General features: G+C 41.3%; 2 protein-coding genes across 2 annotated transcripts; one reads left to right on the top strand and one right to left on the bottom strand.

Annotated features, from left to right (window-relative positions):
• Positions 1-2,090: 2,090 nt before the first annotated feature.
• camk1ga (calcium/calmodulin-dependent protein kinase IGa) lies at positions 2,091-8,856 on the top strand. Its single transcript, XM_030776929.1, has 11 exons — positions 2,091-2,176; positions 5,622-5,747; positions 5,911-5,985; positions 6,225-6,363; positions 6,578-6,701; positions 7,403-7,478; positions 7,621-7,733; positions 7,947-8,025; positions 8,144-8,231; positions 8,347-8,672; positions 8,784-8,856. Exons 1-11 carry the CDS (start codon positions 2,091-2,093, stop codon positions 8,854-8,856), a joined length of 1,305 nt encoding a protein of 434 aa, XP_030632789.1.
• Positions 8,857-10,862: 2,006 nt separating this feature from the next.
• On the bottom strand, positions 10,863-22,923 carry lamb3 (laminin subunit beta 3). The gene is made up of 22 exons (XM_030778341.1): positions 22,893-22,923; positions 22,511-22,665; positions 18,020-18,134; positions 17,819-17,892; positions 17,396-17,587; positions 17,226-17,289; positions 16,873-17,065; positions 16,651-16,766; positions 16,236-16,424; positions 15,727-15,882; positions 15,364-15,557; positions 14,998-15,094; positions 14,231-14,600; positions 13,939-14,099; positions 13,479-13,690; positions 12,936-13,139; positions 12,612-12,756; positions 12,234-12,441; positions 11,762-11,903; positions 11,424-11,600; positions 11,188-11,341; positions 10,863-11,002 (listed from the first exon to the last, which is right to left on the bottom strand). The coding sequence occupies exons 1-22, from the start codon at positions 22,921-22,923 to the stop codon at positions 10,863-10,865; spliced, it is 3,489 nt and encodes a 1,162-aa protein (XP_030634201.1).
• Between the last annotated feature and the right edge of the window lie 1,621 nt (positions 22,924-24,544).

Raw genomic sequence — 24,544 nt, 5'->3', positions numbered from 1 at the left:
TCATTCTGTTATATAAAAGTGTCAGGAGATTCTGTGTCTGGCATGTTAAAGCAGGAGCACAATCTCCTTAACTAGAATCAGAGATGAGAGCATTACAATCGGAAAGGTTTTTTTTTTTTTTAATCATACACTGCATGCTGAAGGAATGTTTTGCAATGCAGAAGCACTTGCAGGTGTACGTTTTAAAATAAGAATTAAAACATATTCTAAAGTGCTTTCAGAGTGCACTCTGTCTGTGCACTGTGTTTTATGCAAAGATAATGTGCATCCAGATGTGATTCTGTAACTGAGTTCTCCTCATATCATATTGAACATTGCTGACAGTAATGGCCAGTGTATTGTATTCACAGACAGAAAAAGTGAACTGAGATGCTATATTAAAAAAAAAGAGGTCAATTAGGTGGGACAAGATAGTAATGACTAAGAACAGGATATGCCTGGATTAAATCACATTAAAGCGTGTCCCTAATTTCCCTTGGTCAGCAAAAGCAATTGAGAACTACAGAACAAGAAACTGCAGCAATGGGTTGCGTTTTGCTATTGATGCCATTTATCTGTATCATATTACAGATGTAATATGTGGTCATAACATCTGATACAGTTTTGCTGTTTCGTCCACCATGTGTTCCCTCCGAAACAATCAACTTTTTCTCTTTTGAACAAATCATTTAATCATCAGTTGAATTCTAATAATGTTGACATTATCAGTAGCGCATCTGTACCCCAACTGACAGAATCGTAGTATAAATGAATAGTAGAATGGGGTTACAGAATCAATGGATATGTCTGTAGTTACATTCAAACAGTTGGCTGTCCTAATCCTGGCATGTGGTGGTCAGGATTCGTAAGGCTCGCACGGGCTCACATCTTAGATGACCTAAGGCGTACGAACTCCTCCCCTCGTGCGTCGCCACTGAAGACGCCCCGACTGCATGAGGATACAGGTAGATCTCATGAGATACCTCGACAAGTGCCATCTCTGTCCAACCCAAGGTAACATACTCTCATTCTCATTTTATTCACGTTAGTTTGTTATTCTTGATTGAAAAATTAACCAGCAAAATTAATGATTCATTACAATTAGTTTTATTTAGATTTGTTGTGTTATAATTTTGTCCAAAAAAAAATCGACCACTGATTTTTTTTCCATGGATGAGTCACCTAAGGCTTTGATTTTGAGAAATGAAGCATACTTGTAACTATAAACCACTTTTAATTTTGTTTAACAAACAGACTAAATGTCTTTGGTCTATTTTTAATTTTTACGATTTGACTTGTATTATGCTTTCCACACGAAACCGAATTACAGTTTTAGAAATTGTCCATCGAAGAAACATTGATCTCAAGAAAATTTTCGATCAGAAAAGGACTGGTCAAAAAACAATATTGTTTTCTTGATTTTCGAAGAGGGTCTTTTATAACGAATTTTCATTTGACAAATCTGAATTCACTGAAAGAGGTAAAACGTTTTTATAAAGTCTCCGTATCAAGATATTGCCTGCATTGCGCTCGGGGAGGAAAAACCTTCAGGGTGTTGAATGGAGCATGTACTAATTGACCCTAGACACATGCTGGAGCGGTTTGAAAAGCATGAACTATGCAATCGAAAATTATAGTTATGAGAGACCTTAAGAGAGTTACAAAAATGCTTAAAAAAAGGTATTATTAGTGTCATGGGTCTATAAATGTTAGACCTTCAGTGAGTGCAGAATACAGCGATTGTAGAGACAGTGGATGTACAGGATATGTACCATTACTGATCTCATACAGAGGGAGTGTTTATGTGGGGTTAACATGGTGGAATGCAATCCCCTTGTAGTCACTGGAAGAAAAAAAATCTGCGATTTTAAATCTGATATTATGTTTGTTTGTTCCATGCAGTTTTTTTTTTATCAGAGTGCAGTGGAGAATAATTATTGTCTAATGTACTTCAGTGTACTGACGGGATGAGTTCAGTGCTTTGCTTCAGGAATGAAATTAAATGTGATTTATTGTTACTTCTTTTCAGACATTTGTTTTGTGTATTGTAGTGAAATGTAAAAACCTGTTTGCTTGCCATCCTAGGAATCAGTTTTCAAGATTGAGCCATCATGGGTCGGAAAGAGATAAACTGCAGCTGGAAAAAGATCACAAACAACATCAAAGATGTATTTGACTTTAAGGAAGTACTTGGATCGTAAGTACAGAGTCCTTTTCAATTGTCATCTGAGTTTATGTCTTTATGTAGAATCATGTAGTGACACTTATGTAACATATGCAAGCCGTCCTAAAGGTACAGACACTAACTATCCCTTGGTTGCCCACTATCACAATCGAAGATGATTTTCATTTTATTTATTTGTTTATCTTATTTGGTAACTAAGATTTGGTGGGTTTTTTTATCGTCACTCTGTGCTTGAATTACTAATCAATGGTTCAAGGTACAGGTTCTACTCTTTTAGGAAAACAAAGAACATTACCTGACTTAATGGATTTTCGCGAGACCTACTTTACCTGTTCTAGGGGAGGGGCCCGCTTTACATTGCAGGGATATAATCTCTGATTGTGTCCACTAACATGCTGAGATTAAGAGATTAGCGGGAGAGAGGCCAAGACCATTTTTATCAATGGAACCTAAGCCGCTTCTCATTGTGGCCTGTCTGCTTACCCAGAGGCTGACTCCCTGAAAACTTTTTTAAGGAACAGAAACACTCTAAAGATTTTTTTTTTCTTTTTTTCTTTTTTTTTTCTCTCTTTTTTGACATATCTAAGTTTTGATATGAAAACACATCACACTCTGTTTGTTAGAGAATGTATGAAATATACAGCTAAGGATACACCAGCACTGTGTTTTAATATCGACTTTGGCCCCAGTAAAGCTGCCAGGTGAGCTTCAGTGCAGCTTGGTGGAAACTGTGTCTGAAGTGTCTGAAGTAAAAAAAAAAAACTCTTTAGTTTGGTGTTTTGTTGATGTTAGTGGAAAACACTCTATGATGTGCTGCTCCAGAATCCCTTTTAAGTGTTCCATTAGGTTGGAGTATAGTGAAAGAGCAAGGCTTTGTCTGCATTGTCATTATATTCATCAGAACTATTCAGTGACCAGTTAGACGAAGCTGTGTGGATGTGGCGTTTCTGTACTTTCGTACAGTTCCCTCCAGGATAGATATGCCTTACCATGAGATAAAAGTGACTGGCTTTAAATGTATTGATCTTTGAAAATACAGCCTATACCATAACAGAACCATCAGAAGCCATCACTACAGGAAACCAGTCCACAGACCTGTGGGGTTTTTTTGGTGGACACCATGTCCTCGTCTGCTGAGAACAGGGTGAGGGGGGATGTTTCTGACCCTGTCTCATTATAGATAACTACCTGTGTTCTATGCACCTTTTTGCTCTCAACTGTGCAGTTTTAGTCATAACAAGCGTTATATGGACGGTAACCTTATTATTTATCTCGGGGAATTTCTTTAAAGGCTGTAGAAACTGTGTGCACATGCACTCGTTTGATATTCCCAGGTAGTATTCTATAATATTTTCAGTCATATAAAATTTTCAGAATGGACATCATGGCCGTGGAGTTCACTTATGATCATTCTGATAAAAAGCTTCATGTGTTTCATGGTCTTTTGTTAGTAAAAGGTACAGGTACAGATGTTTTCTGTTTTAAGGGAGGTCTGAGTGTTTGAGGCATGTTCTGTGTTAGGGTTTAGTCTTAGAAGTGTTAAATCAGTCTGGAGACCAAATGAAGTTGTTTGTGGCACTGTTCACACCCTCTCAAGCAGCTTAGACACTGGCAAGTCCAGACTGAGTCTGTGAGAGATGTGGACCAAGCATGTGAAGTCTGACGTCATTCAGTGCGAGAACATCCTAGCACTACTGAATTAAGGGATTATAGGGGGTGTGTGTGTTTGTGTGTGTGTGCATGTGTGTGCATGTGTGTGTGTTACTGTCTGTGTGTGTGTGTGTATACAGACAAGTAGCAGTGTTGAAAATGTGATTTCAACTTGGACAGGCGAGCAGAGCATCAACATTTTGCCCACAGTACATACATCTGCTTTTACTAATGTGATTATTATTCATCTTCACATTAAAGCCAGTTAGAGGCACAAAAGACATGATTTCCTCTTGTTTGTTGAATATTTTCATGAGGCTGTTTTTTTTTATATATATATATACAATGCAGAGCCCCCCCACCCACCCTCGTGTGTGTGTGTGTGTGTGTGTGTGTGTGTGTCTGTGTGTGTGTGTGTGTGTGTGCGTGTGTGTGTGTGTGCGTGTGTGTGTGTGTGTGTGCGCGTGTGCGTGCACTTGCGTGTGCGTGTGCGTGTGTGCGTGTGTGTGTGTGTGTGTTGAATGTGTTAGTCTTTTGTAAGCATTGGTCACGTGCTCTTTTTAGAAACTGATACAGGTGCATAAACAGATATCAATATCGTGGCCTCAGTTCTGTACCAAAGTGGATTTACTTTAACCACGACACATCTTTTGTCATTCACCTCACCAGTGTTGGAGTCTTACTGTTACACATGCAAAAGCAGGTGATTTTCATTAAGGGATCCCTCTCCTTGGGCCAAGCAAATCCCTCCTATCTAATCTCACAGAGGGCGGTTTGAGTCCTTTGGTCAAGGCATGAATGAGGCTCACCTTGTGTTTTGGACATTGTCTATAGCTAATCTCTCTAAAAACCTATGGCCTATCCATGCGCTCTGTGATTAACAGCAGGGCTTGGACACCTGCTATGGTTACCATAGTAGCAGTCCCCACTTCAGCATTATCACAATTTAACCAATCAAAGTAATGGTTAGGCCCCTGAACAGTAGAATGAGATGTATTAGATTTAGGGTAGGGAATCTTGCTGAAATATGGCTCTCCAGAAGTAAGGAAAACAACTCCTGCTTTACTGTGGATTTGTGTACATGTTTACATAGAAGGCAAAACAGAAATTGTGTCATAAAACGCTCTCTATTCTGATGTTTATGTGTACATCAGAGCAAGGGATAGAGTGTAAACAAATATTGTGTAATATTTTCAGCCGACAGCTGTGGATGTTCAGCTGTTGCTTTGTTTGTTTATTTATAGGTCAGATGATTCATTGACTGTGATGCCAGTGCAGGTAGAGAGAGGATATAGGTAGATTGCTTGTGTACTAAACCCAGCTCTGTGGCTCAGCCCCGGTTGCATAATGGGCTTATAATGGCACTAATCCACCCATTAGGACAGTTATTCATGGTCATGACCCAAGATAGAGTGGGACCAGTGAAAAAGAGAATGCAAAGCCGCACTGATTCATTAGGCTGTAATCCTTCTGGAACATTATAAGAACTAATTGGCACACTTATGGCACGGTCGTGACCTGTAGAAAAGGGCTGTGCTTAAAAATTGTTCGTGACACTTTCATGCATGTGTTAACATGTACAGCTGTGCATTTAAAATAGCAAATATACATTAAGTACTGGTTCTCTATAGGTCGTATGCATTTGTCCTGGTAAACTGGGTTTTGACTTGTTCCAGTCAACATATCTATGGTTATAAGACTGTAAGTCATTAAAGTGAATGTACATTCTGTATGCTTAAATTGCGCAACCATTTTGTCTATAGACTATCATTTCATCTGGTCTTTTGTCTGATATGTGTTTGATCAGGGGCTCCTTTTCTGAAGTTTACCTGGTAAGGGAAAAGGCAACAGGGAAGTTTTATGCCCTGAAGTGCGTGAAGAAAAAACAGCTTCACCATAGCAACCTGCAGAATGAGATTTCAGTGCTTAAGAGGTGAGTGATTCCACACACAGCTGTCGTGGCCATTAATTGCCACGCATGAAGTGCATCAGGCACATCACTTTGCATTTGTTTTTGGTGGTCAGCAGAGTTTGTGATGGATTCTCTTTCACTGATGAGACTGAACAAACTGAATGTGTTCCTCTTACTCTCTCAGTATAAAGCATGAAAACGTGGTGGGATTGGAGGACTTCTATGAAACTCGGACACATTACTACCTTGTCATGGAGCTGTGAGTACTCATCGCTCTTCCAAAATTCACCCTTCTGCTCTTCCTGGGATATGCATCAGTAACCACAGAAAAAAAGTGCCTGATTTATCCAGCAGCCACAGTAGATTCTGAGACATTAAAACCATAAGTTTTTGGAGTTTCTGTTAGTAGAAAAAGATGTGATGATGATGATGATGATGATGATGATGATGAAAAAGAGACCTGACCTTTGGTCTGAAGTGTCATTTTGTGTTCTTCAGTGTTTCAGGAGGTGAACTTTTTGACCGTATCATAGATCGGGGTGTGTACACAGAAAAAGACGCAAGTAGAGTGATCAGACAAGTTCTAGAGGCTGTGAGCTACCTGCACAAAAACAGCATAGTGCACAGGGACCTGAAGGTAAAACACCACACTCACGCACACCTATACGTCCACAGCAACACGCTATTACACGCACACGCACACGCACGCGTGCACACACTTACACACACATTTACACACAAGCACACACACACCCACACACACAAACACACACACACAAACTCACATGCCACACATATGTAATCTTTTCGCTCCAAGACTAGCTTTTGTTCCCTTTGCCTTCTCTTTACAGCCGGAGAACCTGCTTTACTACAGTCAAGATGAGAATGCCAAGATCATGATCAGTGATTTTGGACTGTCCAAGATGTCTGAACACGGTGTTATGTCCACTGCCTGTGGGACTCCAGGATATGTTGGTACGGAGAACTGGGGAGTCATAGGGGGAGTTAGAGGATGTTCAGGGTCAAGCAAAGAGTCAATCCCTGAACACAGAGACCAGCAGTCTTTTTTTTCATAATGTAACACCTTCATATGGAGGTATGGAGGTAATGCAGAGACGACCTTAAATGATTCTGGATTACAGCAGCCACAAACACAGCCTTGGAGCTATGAATTCCAGCTATGTCATACTTGCTGATCATGTTGGGTAGTCTACAGTAACGCAGTTGACCTTTTTCTCCCGGCTGGAAAGTTGATAGGGTCAGTCTAACCCTTACACTTAAGGGCAATCACTATCAGACAGATGCCTATATAATTGCTGGTAGAATGAGAGCCAAGAGTGGAAAACGTGTTATGGTCCTTGACAGCACTATACATTTTGGGGTGCAGGAAGTGAAGGATTAGCTTCATGCACCTCATCTGGAGAGGCTGCTACACAAGCAGGATGAATGCACGATTGCTTTCAGTAGAGCATTCCACTCCACTCCAATTCCAATCAATGAACTACTCCAACGGTTTCTTGGGAATTAAGACCTTTGTCTAGTGGTTAGACCATGGTTTAGTAGGGTAAAATGTTATTATACAACCTAAAATCTATTTTGACTTCTTATTTTATCGTACAACAGCACATGTATGCACCTAAAGTAATATTGTGATGTATTCTTTGACACCACTTTAGCTCCCGAGGTCCTTGCTCAGAAGCCCTACAGTAAAGCAGTAGACTGCTGGTCCATTGGTGTCATCACCTACATCCTGTGAGTAAAGCCTCAGTCATACAAATAGATTTTTCTGCTTTGTGCCATATCAATTATCTTTTGGCAAGAATATGCAGACCAGTAAATAATATCACTGGTGAAAATGAGTGTGATGAGGGTGGAATGTCTTTGTCGTTGGCAGACTCAGCGGTTATCCGCCTTTCTATGAGGAAAACGAGACACGGCTTTACTCCAAGATCATGAAGGCGGAATACGCATTCCATTCTCCCTATTGGAATGATATTTCAGATTCCGGTAGGTCCCTGTCTTTACAGTTTCACATAATACTGCTAGGCCAAGGACACTTATCTTAAAACAGCAAGCCAAGAATATTACTCAATGGCTTCTTGAACACATTTCAAAAGACAAATTCTGTTTTAGCAACTGTTGCAACATTTCTATGGACTGCTGTTTAAAAAATGTGGCTGTTTTGTCTCTGACCTTACTCGTCATTTTCTGTGTCTCCAGCAAAAGATTTTATCCGAAACATGTTGGAGAAGAACCCCAAAAAGCGCTTCACCACCGAGCAAGCTCTGAGACACCCCTGGTGAGTTTCCTGGGCTGGTCTGGTCGAATCTGCAGGGCATTTTGGAGTTTGTAAAAATGCAGGTTATGTTTCAGCCAGTGCGTCTGACCATTTAAACTAACACATCTGTACCCTGCAGGATAATTGGTGAAACAGCTGGAGCTCAAAATATCTACCATTCAGTCTGTGAACAAATCCAAAAGAACTTTGCCAAATCAAAGTGGAAGGTCAGTAAGACGACCGCCTCTCTTAATCTGCCTTTTGGTCACTCTACTCACTCTATTCGACCTCTTGGAGACAAAATATTCACTGTGTGTTTATGTGTGTTTTTTCTTCTTACAGAAAGCTTATAATGTCACTTTGGCTATCAGCCATATGAAGAAACTGCAGCTGACAAACGGTGAGCCATCCATCCCCCAGCCCGTGCCGCAGATTGAAGTGGTGGATGTTTCATCTCCAGGACCTCCCGTTGATGGTCTTGACTCTGACTGTCACATGGACACCAATGGAAATCCAAAACAGACCCTTTGCCCTCACGGTGAGGGTAAACGAGGTCCATGCTCCCTGAAAGCCAGCGACACTGAACCCATACACGCTCTTGTCGTCACCGAAAAAGGCAAACACGCCTATCACTCGGAGTCCGACCTCCCTAGTTGCTCGGCCGACGGGTAACATCTTATATTTTTAAAGCACCTTGTACTCTCTGTTTAGTCTCTGTTTAGATGGCCATATCATAGCCCAGTATACTAATTGAAAATGTCATTATCGTTGCATTGCAGTGTTCAGGGTGTGTCCCAAGGAACTAACAAGTACGGCCAGCCCTTGCAGACTGGAGTGTGCTCCGTGATGTGATCTCCCGGCCGTTTAGGTGGCAGCTATCAATCATATCAGGTTAGCTGTGGTTTATTTATACGTTTCTCAATACAGACAAATATTTTTAGTCAGACAACTATATAAGTATGGACAAATTTATTTAGTCTTTGCAGTGCAGTCATGTTTCACACTCCTAAGTTCTGGGTTTTTTTTTTGAACAAAGACACTGAAATCTCCCTGACACATCTTCAGTTTTGCTTCTATTCTTACTCTCGTACTCTCTCTGATCTCTGTACCCCTTTCAATTTCTCTAGTGTTTGAGCCTTGGACTTTAAAAGTCTGTCTTGGCTCCTTGATTGGGCCGGACTGATGCCTGACTGTGTGCCAGTTTCTCTGAAGGGTCAAATTCGACTCCAAGACCACATCTGAACTCAGAGGCACGGATGAGTGCAAACAAGCCCACAGAAACAGATGCACACCTGAAGTTTAATCACGGGCGGTACTGTGTTTAACTTATCACTCACTCTTTTGAGACAGAAGAATGTATTCGCATGCTCTTTGTTTCCGTTAGGTATATCTGACAAATATATTTTAAATGACATTTGTCGTTTGAAGAGATGAGTTTATCTAAAAGTACTGATGTGAAATTAAGAAGCTGACATGGCAAAGACTGTTAGATCTTTTGTTTTGCTAGTGTAGCTCAGCGTTTGATTGGGCTGTTCTCTCACAGTGAATGCACTATCATGATTTGACGATATGCTACCTTACCACATGTCTACCGGAGCGCACTGTACGAATTCTGTATGAATCCTCACAGATGTTCTTCTGGTGATAAATTGTTTAAGAATGCTGTTAAAAAAAGAAAAAAAGAAAAAAAAAATCTATATTTCCAAACTGATCCCACCTGCTGGAGCCGGTGATCTATTTTTGTAATGATATGTTCAATACGTCTCATTTTTCTCTGTTATTTATCTATTATGGGGTATCTGTATGTGCTTTTTCTCTGTACATTCGGTGCAGTGATTGGCCTGGTAAAGCCATTTCTTTTTATCCACTATGAATCCAAACACAGACATGTTACTCATTTTTAACCATGTCATAAATTGCCACTTTTGTTGAGAATCATTTAAGGACTGCTGGTAGTCTATCTTATCTTATTTTATCTTATCATATTTCATCTTATCTTATCTTATGCCAATGCTTTGCAGCAAGCTGGTGTTGCTAATTTATGCTGTCAAGGTCTTCAGCGTCCAGCATGCTGTGTGTGTGTGTGTGTGTGTCTGTCTGCCTATTTGTCAGTCTGTGTGTGTGCGTGTGTGTGTGTCAGACAGACATACTCGCTGGTTTAGTTCCTGTTAATGTATTATGTTTACATATGTCATACACTGATATCAACCTGCAAATATCACTTCCTTCCAGACACTAAATATTTATTAAATTTCTATGTATGAAATGTTGATGTTTAAATAATGTATGTGTGCAAATAAAAATATATAAAATAAACACAGGTCAAAGTTCTTCACTTCATTACTGAGCACTATCCACAAAAAATCTCATATTCCCGTTGATTAATGTTAAGAAGACTATACTATTTACTGAAAGAGAGACTTGAGAAACATCACATTTAGAAAAAGATTATGTATTATGTAAAAGATTTATTTGGCCATTTTGTATCAACCAGTTGATCCCATTAAGTGTTGGATAAAAAGGAAATAATGTAAAAAAAATTTGAGATGTTACAAAAAAATGTATCAAAGTGTCAGCAAGCGACATTACGTGTGGTTGACATCATACTTTTTTTAAATAAAGGTACAATTCAAACAAACAAACAAACAAAAAAAGCAAACATGAAAAGGCTCGTGAAGATTTTTCTTTCTTGTCTTACATTCTTCAGCTTTCTGGAGAGCGTTTTTGGCCTTTCATTTACATTTCACAAAATTTAACAGAATAAATAAGGGGGAAACCTCTGAGAGGCAAAGACCATCCAGTGGCAGCATTAGCAGGTTCTGAGTATGTGTATAGGTCTGTGACCATCTCTCATTTTTTTAGCCCTGGCAAATGGACAGCTCTGTGGCCCGTCTACGAATATTGGCCAACAGAGCCTTCAACTTCTCTTCCAGGCCTGTCAGCTTGTTAGTCTTCTGCTCCAGATCCTCTGTGGCCTGCAGGAGATAGGCCTCTTTATCTGTAAGAAAGAGAAGAACTGATAAATTGTGAGAAAAGAAGAAAAAACGGACAGAAAAGGTCTATTTTTCAGTGATCAGAACAGTCAGTGACTGACGTCATGGAGATGATGCTCAGGTGTGTAACGGACGACGGCCTTTATATGCATGTTAACTAATTTGACCCACGGAATTTAAAATTACACACCTGTCAGGGCCTTCATTATGCCTGCTGTGTCCTCGAGGAGCGAGCCAGCCTCCTCTTGTAGTTTCTGGAGCTGCTCCCCAGCTGCGCCTGTTTGTTCGTTATTCTCCGCAGCCTTTTTGAGCTTCTCCAGTTGCTCCTCTAGATTCACTAGATCCTATAGGCATACATTGACATGTCAGTTAAAAGCTCATGATTTGATGGTCCAATCACCAACAAGGCTCAGAGGCCATGCTTACCTCGGCTGCTCTTGTGGCGCCTCCCTCAGCATCAGCAGCTGTGTTTCCAGCTTTTTCTGCCAGCCGGTCGGTCGTCTCTGCCAGATCTTTCAGATTGTCAAGCTGAGGACGAAGCTCTTCTACCACACCAGTGACTTCACCTAGAGTCTTCAGTGCTGGACCCAGCTGATCTTCAATCTATCAGAGAAGGAGAAAAGAAGACAGACAGAGAGAGAGGGAGAGAGAGAGAGAGAAAGAGAGAGAGAAAGAGAGAGAGAGAGAGAGAGAGAGAAAATCAGTCAATGGAGTCACACAAAAATATATCACTATGACATACTATGAGGCCAAAAGTATCCCACCTTCTCAATGTTCTGCTTAACATCATCTAGGATGTCCAGGCTCTTAGTAACGTTGTCATTCATGTCACTGAAGATATCCTCCTGTTCATCCAAGGCAGTCAATAGGCCCTCTACATCCTGTTGCACACCCAATGCTGCATCTCTGTTGGACAACAACAGAAATAGCAATGCAAGTTTTAGTAAGTATGTTATGGCATGTTAATAATGGAATTGGGAATGTTACAGTAAATGTTCTAATAATGTTTCACTTACATATGCCACAGCTGTCAAATCACACAAAACAACATTACAGAAGACCTTCAACAGTGTAACACTGACATAAAGCTAACAAAACATCAAACATTAGCATTTAAACCAGTATACATCTGTACTTCTTCCTTAGCACCTAAGTCCTAGCATGAATTTCTAATGGTTACCCTCTGGAGATGCCTGACACATAAATATCCAGTGATGGGGTAACAGAGCACTCTACCTGGCCTTCTTGGCCTCCTCCAGGAGCTCTCGTGCTTTATCAAGCTGCGGGCCGGTCTCCTCCAGGACCTTACTGCTGTCTGGTAGGTTGGAGGCAAGCTCTTGGATTTCCTTCAGTTTCCTCTTGAGTGCAGCAAGGCTGAGAGGCAGCTTAGCATTGAGGATCCCCTCTGCCACCGCCTGGATATGGGCAGGGTCTGATGAGGTGTCTGCACAGGAAAAGAGAGAGAGAGAGAGAGAGAGAGAGAGAGAGAGATAAAGAGGGGGAAATTTTGGTGTGCCAAAATGTCTGCTGTATATTCACATTCACACTGATGTATTTAAAGTTTCGTTAACATGTGGATGAAATGTAATCTGAGGAGAGAGTTAGGGGACAAACCTGACAGGAAATCTTTTAACTTCTTCACAAAGTCTTTCGTGTCCTTTAAGTCTTCATCCAAGTCATCACGGGCCTGCTTGATCTGATTGGCCAGATCGTCGGTTGACGTCCTGGCCCGATTGGCTGATTCCTGAGATTCTTGAATCTTTAATACAGAAGTAAGTAGATATTTTTGTTGAGCATAATGAACCGAAATCAATTACATACAGAAACATATCAGGCCCACAATCTCGTTTTTACGTTGCTAGCTAGCTTTGTGCTGAGCTCCTCTGTTAATTAGATGTCTCTGACGTTGATTATTAATAATGTGCTGTTATATTTTACCTGTGCTGTGGCTTCAGCAATCTTATCATTCAGCTCCTGTAATTTGACTCTGACTTTCTCTGTGTCCTCCACAGCTTTGGTTCCCTTAGGCAGAGCTCCCACACAAGGCTCACCCGGAGTGCAAGGAGGTACCCCGTCTGGGGGGCACAGATCTCCATCACACTGCTGTGGAGTACAGGGAGTCTTTCTGGTGCTGCCGCACACCTGTAAACCATTCAATATTAGGCACTGTATGTTTCAAAATACATAATCATGTACTGAATATATGTGCATGTGTGTGTGTGTGTGTTTTTGTATATATGTATATATATGTATGTATATTTAAAATATATGCCACATAAAAATGTAAACTGAAATTAATCTTATTGGTAATGAAAAGGTATTCCCACTGAGTATAGGATTTCTTTTGACTATTAAGTTCATACAGTGAATGAGACAAGGCTGTAAAGTCAGAGACATGACTGTTTTTTTTTATATAAGCAAATAGCATTGTATGGGCTGCGCATGCATTAGTGCCCCTATTATGAGATATTTTTTTTTTACCTTTTGAGCAGTGGGTGTGAGATTGGGTCTCGATGCCATGTCCTCATTGAGTTTTTCCAAATCTCTGGTATTTGCTGGCTGGACCTGATTCAGCGTGTCCAGAGCATCTTGTCTGATTCCTGCTGATTTCTCCACCGTCTTCCCACTGGCGTCTGCTTCCTTCAGTGCCTTCGTTGATTCTTTATACGCATTCTCTATTGTCGAAAATGCTCCTGAGAGAAAGAATAATTGAAGACGGATCAGCATTCTGAGACACTGACACTGATCATTTTTTAATTATACGGCCCTTTCAGCCACAGAAATCAGAGCCATAAACTATTAAATCAGCTCTAATGTTAATTAATCATTAATCATTAATCATATGATTCCATGCAAGCAACAGACCTGCTATGTATGTATGTGTGTGCATATATATATATATATATATGTTTTGTTTTTTGTTTTTTTAAACATTTATTACCTTTGTTATCAGTCGTTGTAGCATTCCTGAAAACATCTTTGTTGGTATTGTACTCAACACTGAGTTGTGCAAACAGCGCTAAGATCCTCATCAGTCTCTCTTCAAAATCCTGGGGTCTCATGGGAGACGAAAGCTCATCGTTCAGCTTCTCAATCTGATCTCTAGAGTATGAAAACAATGCAGTCCAGTTATCTTTGTTCCCTATGCGTCACTACCATAAATGAGCACGTTTCAACATGTTTCTAAATGGGATATGGGACATAATCAGGTTCTCGGTTTGCATTCCGCTCACCTTAGCTTGTTCAGATCTCCGCTCACGTCAGAATAAAGATTGTGAGAGCGCAGAGGAAGAGGCAGAGATTTGTTGATCTGGGAGAGGATATTTTCAAGGTGCCTAATTTGAGGACCCAGATTTTCACCAGTTGGATCTGGGTTGGGGCCTAAGGGGGAGGAGAGACTTTCCAGCTTCAGCATAAGGTCCTGCAGCTGCTGGTCCAGGGTGAAGAAGCAGGAGGGGCACACCTGGCAGTCAGGGAATCCACCACAGTGTCCACGACTGCAGGTGTCGCAGCGTGCGCCCGTCACCCCCAGTCGACAGCGGCAGGCCCCCGTGCGTTTGTCGCACCCCCCGGACACGGTCCCAGCACTGTCACAGTTGCAAGCTGAGTAAAAAGAGGGAGACAAACTGTTTGTTAAGCGATTTCTGTCAGTGTAAGCAATGAGGTTTCACATAATACACAAATTGTACTAACTGTGGATTTACTCTGATGGCAAGTACAGTATTAAAACGATGCTGGAAACATACAGGTGGTAGATTGACTGCTCTTGCAATTCACTCTCACTGATTACATAAATACATCTCAGTGTTAGGAATTACACCTAAAAGGAGGGAGTTCTGTTATGAAAGCACTTGAAAAAAGGGATCTCCCAAGTTACTACCTTTGAAACTTCAGGAAATTTAACACTAGGAAACAGCACTTATAAATTTGCTGTGTACATATGACTAACGCTATATTTTGAAAAGTGCTGAATTTAAAGGCAGTTGAATTAGTGACTTACATCTGCAGCCTGTAAACGGGTCTCCATAAGTATTGTCAGGACATCCACCGCAGGTGCGTCCCCCAAACCCTGACCGACACTGACACTGTCCCGTGAACTACACATCAAACGTGATGTGGGGGGGGGGGGAAGCATCAGATTAGAACCCTCAATGCACACTTTAAGTGGCATAGTCTGTTAACAAAATGTCTGAGTATCAAGGATAGAGTATCAGTCACCAAAATGACCTGAACAAAATATAAGCGGAACGTCTAATCTTTGTATGTTAGTTCACTAGAGATCAGAGCAAGTTGTGTTTCTTTTTGGGAGCAAAAGACAATGAGTGTTCAGAGACTGACACAGATGACAGAGGTTAAGGGCTTGTACCTGATCACAGATGTTGCTAAGGGAGTTTGTAGGGTCACAGTTGCAGAGCTCACAGCCGTAGGGGGAAGTGGGATTCCAGTAGCCTGCAGCACAGCGGTCACACGCCAGCCCCTGGACGTGAGGACGACAGCGACACTGACCAGTCACAGGGTCACAGGAGCTGGACAGGGAACCCTGAGCATTGCAGTAACACCCTGATGACACAAACACACACACACACACACGTGAAGATACACACACACACACACACAAACAGATGGATACACAGTAAGCTTAATATCAGTGGGACAAAGGTAGATGCATGTTCTCTAGACTGAATGTACGTGACAGAAGACAAGCGGTGTGAGGTAAGGGACCACTCACTTGAGCAGCCGAGAGGGTTAGAGGCACTCAGGCCATAGTATCCACTTTTGCAACGGTCACAGTTTGGCCCCTCGACGTTCGCCTTGCAGCGACATGTGCCCGTTGTCTGGTCACACTGGCCTCCGTTCTCTGCCCCCGCTGCATTACACTGGCATGCTGGCAGCCAAATAACATCAGCGGTAATGATTATCTCACAAAAACCCAACCGTACACTCTTTGAGGTCATACTACTATTACAAAGTAAAGCTCTGTGCTCCCCCTGCAGTCTAAATGCAGGAACAACAACTTTCAACACATTTTCAGTGGCTAAAAGAGCTTCTGTTAAAAAGTAGCACAGAGGGTAACATAATTAGGAAGTGTTGTAGAAATAGCAAGTATTGTGGAGGAGTATTTGCACTTTCTTCAGAGGGGATGAGGCAGTATTGTGCATAATATATAGCGGCAACACTGTTTTCATGTACTGTTCAGAATTCAATGCTCTATACATGGAGAGCTTGACAGACACTCACGCAAACAGGCGTCTGGGCGTTGCATGTTGCTCCTGGGGTTAGGGTAGTAGTTGGGGGCGCATCGATCACATTTGGGCCCTGTGGTATGGTGCATACACCCCTCACACACTCCACCGCTCCTCCGTCCGCTGGCTTCAAACACCTCACGGTCAAAACGGCACTTCTGAGCGTGGTTATTACATTCACAACCTGTAGGGGGGGGGGCAGCATCAAGACGCACAAACATTTCATTCAATTCATCCTTGTATGTCAGGGAAACTTTACAGGTGAGTATGTATGTGATCAACCCAAATGACTGTCTTTGGGAAACCGAAGCCAAGTATATAAGTAAACAAGAACGGAATAAAATAAAGTGAATTCTACTGTATTTCACACTAAGCCTATGAAAGTTCGATAAGAATTAGGCTCCTCTTACGTTTGCATGTGTGTGGATTGCCTGCCTCTGCTGGTCTCCATGGTAGATCATTGTACAGATCTGCACAGCGGTCACAGTTTGGACCTACAGTGTTATGTTGGCACTCGCATACAGCACTGACCTGTAACAAAAAAGTATACAATAAACAAGTGTGTCTTTAATAAGGTGGACTGAGTTCAGCATCTGTGCGTTGTCTGTTTGACTCTGTTTGAGGTGGCGCACAATACCTCTGTGTTGGGGATTTGGTTGGAGGTGGTGCCGGGCATGCAGCGGCTGGCGTGACCATGACAGAAACAGGAGCCCATGACTTTCATCTCTCTGAGGGCGTAAAAACGACTGGGTGTCCGTCCGGGCATCCTGGGCACTTGGCCAAGCTCGACAAGCTTGACACGGAGACCAGTGATACCTGTCACCCCTGTGGCGGGGAGAGCAGTAGGCATTCCTCAATCAAACTTTAAAAGAATGCTCATTTGATATGCACGATATTAACGTGTTAAAACGATATCCTCACAAGCTGAGGTACAGTACACACGCGTGGTTGTCCTTTTCCTAAGTCAGTGGAAACAATAGCTCACCTTCAATTTTTTGGCTGTCAGGGATGGGGATGTTCGATAACTGTTGCAGAGGGTGGAAGTGGATCTAGAGACAGATGAGAACACATGTTAAAATTTAGAGGACAGACTCTACAGAGTGTTACTGAGACTGAATGCAGGGGAGTAGTTTATGTGCCAGAAACGATCCTTACCCTCTGGTCCACGTATGGGTTGCCTGGAAGTGGGGGCAAAGTGTAGCAGTAGGTCTCATTCATTTTACTTGGCTTGGAGGCGCTAACATGTGGGAATGTGGACCGACAGTCCGTGGCCATGTACAAAGCAGGACGCCACGTTTTGCCAAAGTCGCTGGTCTTCTCAATCACCAGAGCACCAGGCCGAGGTCCCTGCAGAAAAAAAAAAAAAAACAGCAATGGAGCTGAATCACACTGAACGGACTCAGAGAACATTCAGGAATTTTCTCTGGAGTTAAATATGTAAATAAAGCACCATTATCATAATGATTATAGCACCTTTGCCATTGTTGATTTAATTATAGAAAGAGTAACATTAGAAATCATCACCATTGGTGGAGAACAAGAACAAACAGGCTGTTTTGAAATAGATCAGTGGATTACCTTGAAGGAAAGCATCAGGGTGTCTAACTGATACATGGTCTGCAGGTCCAACTCCAAAGTGACAGGGTTAGCATCTTAAAAAAATAAAAAGGTTTCACAGAAGGTTAGGTAAAAGTCTACTGTTACATGAAGGGGCCATATGAATAAACATATTGATAAGTTTTTGTGGGGGTAGAAACCGTGGTATTTAAACTTTCTCACCTTTCCTGGACTGCCACCATCTCTCAGGGCCAGCACTTGAGAGAACATTCTGGATGGTGTGAGCATTTCGGCTCAAGGGATTCCGTGAGTCACATGGGCAGCATTTCATCTTCCACTGCGAGAGAAAGAAAGAAGGAAATAGGGGGATAATGAGAAAGGGAAATGAGGTAGGTAGGTTAGCTTAAGCATTAAAACTTGATTAGAAAGTTATATAATTGAGATTTTTGTTCACGCTTTGGCTCATAGGCACTGTTGTTACTGTTGTTACGTGAATGCAAATGAGATACAGCTGATATTGTTTGAAACATGAGTTCTGTGCCCACTAATCTATGACTGTGACATTAAGCCAAAGAATTCTGGTCATTGAGTCCAATGCTAGCTAAGACAAGATCATCTCTTTAATATAGTTCACTGAAAGCAAGAGAAACTTTTTAGATCTTGTAAGTTGGACCTCAATGAGGATAATAATTCTTCTCTCACTCCTGTGGTCTGTGTCCTACTGACTGAAAATATTCAAATGTCATCCAAAATTATGAAACACAATCTTTACAAATTTAGTGATGCAAATTTGCCGATCAGATACCCATAAGGCATGATAGCTCTTGTGTAGTAATTAAACGCAATACTTTTGGGAAAGATATTGTGTAAGAGAATGTGTTCTTCCCCTGGGGGTTGTGCTTCATGTATTACGTGAGGGAAGGCCAGGCTGTGACTCTGCCTATTCCCGAATGTGGCCTAGGACCGGACTCAGTCTGATCGAACACCGTGGCACACATGCCACCAGACGAATGTAGAGGAAAGGTCTTGCTTCGCCAGCACTTTCCACTCTGTCAGTCTGGCTGCCCCCGCAATGCCACGATTTCAAAATCAATCAAAGGCTTGCTGCCAGCACATCCCAAAATCAGCGAGCAGCAAAACCTGAACACATACTGACAGATGTAACTGACGCGCTCTACAGCTTGTGATTCTGATCCGTGTTGACAATAATCTTGAACAGTTTTGTAAAAGCTACTTATTCTCAATTTGCATGTGACACTGTAGACGTCTGCCAGGTAATGACTCAAGACAAGCAAAAAAAAAAAAACAACAACCAAAAAACAGTAGTTTTGAGACTAATCCCTTCACAGTGAACAGACAGTAGCAGTAAAATGATTGTAGACCCTGGCTCTCTGACTGATTGATGGAGCGCTGTCAGACACTCTAGCCCTCTATAGACCCTATAACCTCCCCAGTGGTAAGAACTTGAATAATAAAGTCTTGTCAGTACTCATACACTGTGAAGCTAATGTAAAATTGATCCTGAAGTGTGACTGTACATCTCAGGCCAAACGGTGGCTTAGTAAACCTAATCATCAGATAATCATCAGATTACCAAAATTCTGAGGATCAGTGGCCCAACATTTTCCTTGAAAAAAAAAAAATTTGTTCAATGATTTTTTTTTTTTTTTGGTGTATAGATCTGCAAGATAAAGATCAGACTTGAACTTGTAAAACCGGAGGTAAACTGTGATCAAAAAACCCCTGTCTGAATAAATTAAAGGTACTTATGAATTAAAGAGATGCTTTCTCTCTTTTTAATTTTCATTGTGTTATACAATATCAGTCTCCAGAGCTTTCCTAAGGTGCAGAGGACTGAAAACAATTATGTGACGGGTTTTCAAAGATATGAAACCAACTTCCTTTCATTCTGGTGGTTTCTGCGACATTGCAAAAAAAAAAAAAAAGGCACTAAGAAAAGAAAGATGGTAAAGTGCATATAGCTCAGACTTTGAGACTATGGTGAAAAGAGGACAAACTGGTGAAGGTCAAACCTACAGACTCTGGAGCTTCGGGGGAAAATTAACTGGGCATCAGACTCGCGCCCCGGAGCCCTCCACGGGAAGTCTGACATAACGACGCTGTCAGCACAGACAGATAGAAAATACTTCATCTGAGCTAAAAAAAGAGCCTGATACCTGAGAGACAAGCACAGGTGAGAGATATTCTCACTCATTCACCTCAACCTGAGCCTGTGACATTGTGACTCATGCACATAGCTACATTAATTACAGTTGTGAACACTGTCTCATCATTTTTGAGAAATTATAAAAAGTAATAACATTCTACTGGTTTTACAGTTCTTATTAAATCAGCCCAAAGTTCGAAAAAATATATATTGTAGTTGAGACAATAGGGTAGACATCTTATATATGTTATGTTTATCAAATTCATGTGTTTTCTTTTTTTTTTTTAGCTCTTTGCTCTAATGCTGAGGTTTTGTGACACTGAGCTGATAGTGCCAGGACACTATACAGATCCAGTCTGCCAACTCATGCCACAGTATCTATGGGGTCAATCTATGTGTACTGCTGTGAATCTCGCCTCAGGGAGAAGGAGGACAAGGTCAGGGCAGCTGGCTGGAACTTTGGACCAGAGGGCAGAGGCAGACAACTCTGACTGACTGGAGCCTTTTAGAGACTCTGCAGGACTTGTGAATATGGAATGAAGTACATACGTCAGCAAAACAATAATGATTATTACGTCACCCTGAAGAAGTCAAGGGAAAAAAAACCCACTACAAACCAGAAGAAACTACAGCCAAGGATAAGGATAACGTTAAAGCTAACTAATTAAAAAAGAAGAGGAAGAAGAAGAAGAAGAAGAAGAAGAAGGTAAAAAAAACTGCCTATATGCAGTGGTAACTGGGTCACAGTAAAACTCGGTATGATTCTTTTGTCCTTCAGACACTTCTGGAAGGAAGCCCATGAGTTGACATTTTGCTTGCTCTCTCAGTTGGCTCAGCACTTTCCATTCCTTTGACAATAGGGATGAGCCTTGGCTTTACGGCATCTGATTGGTCAGTCTGGGAAAACTTGGCACGTCCAGGAAAATCAGCTCTGCCATGTTGGCTTGTGGGAGAGACCCTCTGAGCGTTGGGACCAGTTCAGCAATACTTAAGGGATTAAGGAGGAGGAGGTCGACCTGTCTGCAACTACTGAACGCGCCGTCTGGTCCTGCTCTCACCAAGCACCATCACTCTGTCATACAGTTTTTAATCCTGGATTTATATCACGATTTTGCAAATAACTCTTAGACTAGTCCTGTGGTTCCAAGACCACAGGCCAAATCAGAGTGGGCCAAAAGTGACTAGGGTCCTGTGCGCTAATTTGGTTAAAACAAATTGGGATTCTCTTGACTGAAAGTTTGGTTGAATGCCCCCCCCCCCCCGTCCCCACCATTCTGTCTACATATGGTCTTAATGCCACATAGAGGCCTCTGTCTGAAAGACTATGGAAAAACCCTTATAAGACTATAAGACTAGTATGTCTGAATCTGCTGTAAAGTTACTTTGACATAAATTACTGCAAATGATTTCCTTCGTGAATGGAATAGTTACAGTGTTTGAACAAGTAGTATTGAGTACCATAAACCGAGACTTTCATGTTATGCCGAGTAATTTGTTTCATGTTTATTTTCTGGTCACAAACGAGGTACGCTGTTGTAATCCCAAACAAGCAGACAGAAAGTTGTGAGAAATGCTAAACAGAACAGAAAACTGTACTAAAGGTCAAATTGGTTTTATGATTAACAAAAGTGAAGATCAATACAGTTTAAAATAGACTTTGATAACCTTTTCAGCTGAAGGGCCCTGTGCAGTGTACAAACTGCTATATGGTTAACAAAAGCAGCTCAGGTCTGTTCCAAACACTATAGTTGCTATTAAATGATAAAAATACATTATAAAGATAAAATAAAGTAATCATTAAATTACTTATGACACGTAACAGTAACAATAAATTTTTCAGTCTGTCGACTAATAGTTCATGTTCAATGGTTTAATGGTCTCAGGTAATGTAGAAGAGATGTCCTCTCTGATTAGTATGATTTGTTAGATAGTCACCAGTTACAAAAATATGACTCTGCATGTTAATAGTGCAAATATAACCATGCTGGGGTTATATAACCATCTACAACTCTAACAATGTAATTGGACCAACCCCAAAGAATGAAAGGATGGTGCGGTTCCAATGATTAAAGCCAATGATTTAGTCCAATGATGGATTAATGAATATCACAAAACATTCGCTTTAAGCTTTTCCACCTCTCACAACGTAACCTCAGCGGCCTTAACGTTGGTCAAAGACAACAGTTGCAACATCTAGCATCAAACCCAGACGATTTCAAAATTTACAACAGTTCAGCTATTTTCCCTCTGCGCCCTGACATATGCAGTCACCCAGTGAGTCTGCAGAGAGGTTTGGTTGGACTGCATTACTTTGAAGTGCTGTTGTTGTCATTAGATTATCATACGATAGTAAATTGAATTGTTCCTTTTTCAAAGAACTCTTGTCATCCCCGCAGTCTCTCTAACACACAAATGAGAGCGAAATGGTCCGGTTTAGTAGACCAGAACCACTAACAAAAGAATCAACAAAATAAACAACTGAGCCACAAAGCCATCCCTATTCAAGAGTAGTAAACAGCAACAATAACAAAGGAATGGAGCCTTACCTGCCCAAAGGGGGTGCAGAAAACCTCTGTCCCTGTCAGACCACATGTAGAGGTGGCTGTAAGATGCTGGCCCCGTCCCAGGAGCAAATCTTGTGCTGGGGGATAGCAGGCCCCGCGTGAGCAGTCCTGTTGACCCAGTGAATGTGCAGCTAAGGCTTGAGGAAAGAGAGACAAAAGCATGAGTCAGACAAGAACCCTGTACATTATGATCTGAAAGCATCTCCATGTGTCCGTTATGTGGAGCGCCTTTATTTTTTAAGTTCTATATCGTAATACTGTTTTGAAGTTGAAAGTTAATAAAGCTTAATCCAGCTTGTGGGTATGATTTACAAACATTTTGAGGTCTTTGAGGCACAGAGGCTGTATCTGAATGTGAACATACCTGCTATTTGGAGGAAAATCAGCACCTTCATTAAAACAGAAAACCCTAAGAAGAAAACAAAGTCACTTATTACTGTGTTTCTTTGGTACTTCTACTGAAAGTATATTTTGATTGTAAAGATTTACTGACAATAGGTGTGTAGAATAGTTTAATATATGAGCAATTAATTCAATAATGAAAAGATTTAGCAACAGATACAAGCCACAAAAAACAGAGAAGAAACCCACTGCGGAGAGTTTTTTCAGGACTTACCAGTTATTTGCATGAATGTTGTGGTTCTTGCTGTTAGGAGATTCTTTGATCAAAGTGTCTGTGTTGCTCTGTGTCTCTATATAAGCCCTACCTCAGCTGTGTTGAGTGATATGGTGTGTCAGAGAGGTAACTGACTGACACACCCTTCCTCAGTGCCACCGCACCCTTCACAACATGAATCAACACACCACCAGTACATCCGCACACAAACATACCTGGAATTTCACACAGTAGTTCACTCATTCAGTCCAACCTTCAGTATCCCAAACCAGAAAACATTCATTCTAAGGGAATTAATATATAAAGACAGTGCACAGCAGTGTACAAAAGCACATTAGTAAACACACTAAAAATGTGAGAATGCATGGTCTCCTTCAGCAGATTCACAGTAGGTAACTGCCATGCTGAGTGACTGAATAAACTTGTTTGAACAGGAACATTCGTGTTCGTAGATGCGGTTTGTTTTACAGCACCAGAAAAGAATTTACACAATTAAGAGTCAGGTCTGATGATCAGTTATCTGGTTTTCGAATTCACGGATTTTCAAAACATGTTTGTCGATGTGATAAACTTTCCACCATTTAACACGATGAAAAGACCGTCTGAGTGTATAAATCAAATTCTTGGATTCTTCAAAACCAAATTTAAAGGAGCATCCTGTCCCAACACGTCTAAACAGTCAATATCGTTAGATACATGTAATGTTATGATGAGCTTCTGTTCATCAAAAGTTTGTTTATATGTTGTGTGAGGAGACTGAAAACCATGCCAGATGGTATTGAATTCATTTTGCAATTCATGGAAAAGCAAAGACTGCAGATGAAAAGGAACATGTTGTATCACATTATAGGCCATTCAGCATTTGTGGCACTGATAAAGGCTGAAGGATTAAATTTACTTTTTCACTTTAGCTCTCAAAATGGTTTTGCAACGATAAGAGATTGCATGCTTGTGGCCAGACACCCAGGCAGTGACTGCTGGCTGATGAAGCGCAGTACTGCTGAGCAGTGTGTGAGAAATCATACCCTGTGGCTACTGATTTTACGCTCTGTTTTTTTCCAGGTCTGACTGGCTTTGAGGTAAAAGGTGTGTCTCTTACTCACCACTGTCTGCATAGCCTTAACGCAGACGGTGCCACACCTCTATTACCCATACTAGGTCGCCATGGAGATACAACAGGAGTGGTTAACTCGTAGACAGTTTTGTCAGTTGCGTTAATTAACGTGTAAGGACAACTCTTACCAGGACTCTGCGGTAACTTTACTCCACAGTCTAAATTCTACATTCGCTATGAGTTGAAATACTTTTTTCATAAATCTTTGGCATAAAAGCAAGAATTATAATTTAAGTACGAGCGTAAATACGTTTTCAAACATAACACTGCTGTATATATCCGTGTG

Source organism: Chanos chanos, chromosome 6 (assembly GCF_902362185.1).
Source record: "Chanos chanos chromosome 6, fChaCha1.1, whole genome shotgun sequence".
Classification (NCBI taxonomy): Eukaryota; Metazoa; Chordata; class Actinopteri; order Gonorynchiformes; family Chanidae; genus Chanos; species Chanos chanos.
The sequence above is the reverse complement of the archived record's forward strand: the minus strand, read 5'-3'. Positions and strand labels throughout refer to the sequence as shown.

Bases quoted from the DNA above. Each gene is read 5' to 3' on its own strand.
- camk1ga (XM_030776929.1), top strand. From the start codon at position 2,091: ATGGGTCGGAAAGAGATAAACTGCAGCTGGAAAAAGATCACAAACAAC. The intron at 6,702-7,402 runs GTACGGAGAACT...ACACCACTTTAG, and splicing joins TGGGACTCCAGGATATGTTG to CTCCCGAGGTCCTTGCTCAG. The intron at 7,734-7,946 runs GTAGGTCCCTGT...CTGTGTCTCCAG, and splicing joins GAATGATATTTCAGATTCCG to CAAAAGATTTTATCCGAAAC.
- lamb3 (XM_030778341.1), bottom strand. From the start codon at position 22,923: ATGAAGGTGCTGATTTTCCTCCAAATAGCAG. The intron at 17,893-18,019 runs GTGAGAAAGTTT...TATTTTTTTAAG, and splicing joins ATGGTGGCAGTCCAGGAAAG to ATGCTAACCCTGTCACTTTG. The intron at 17,290-17,395 runs GTAAGGATCGTT...ATCTGTCTCTAG, and splicing joins ACCCATACGTGGACCAGAGG to ATCCACTTCCACCCTCTGCA.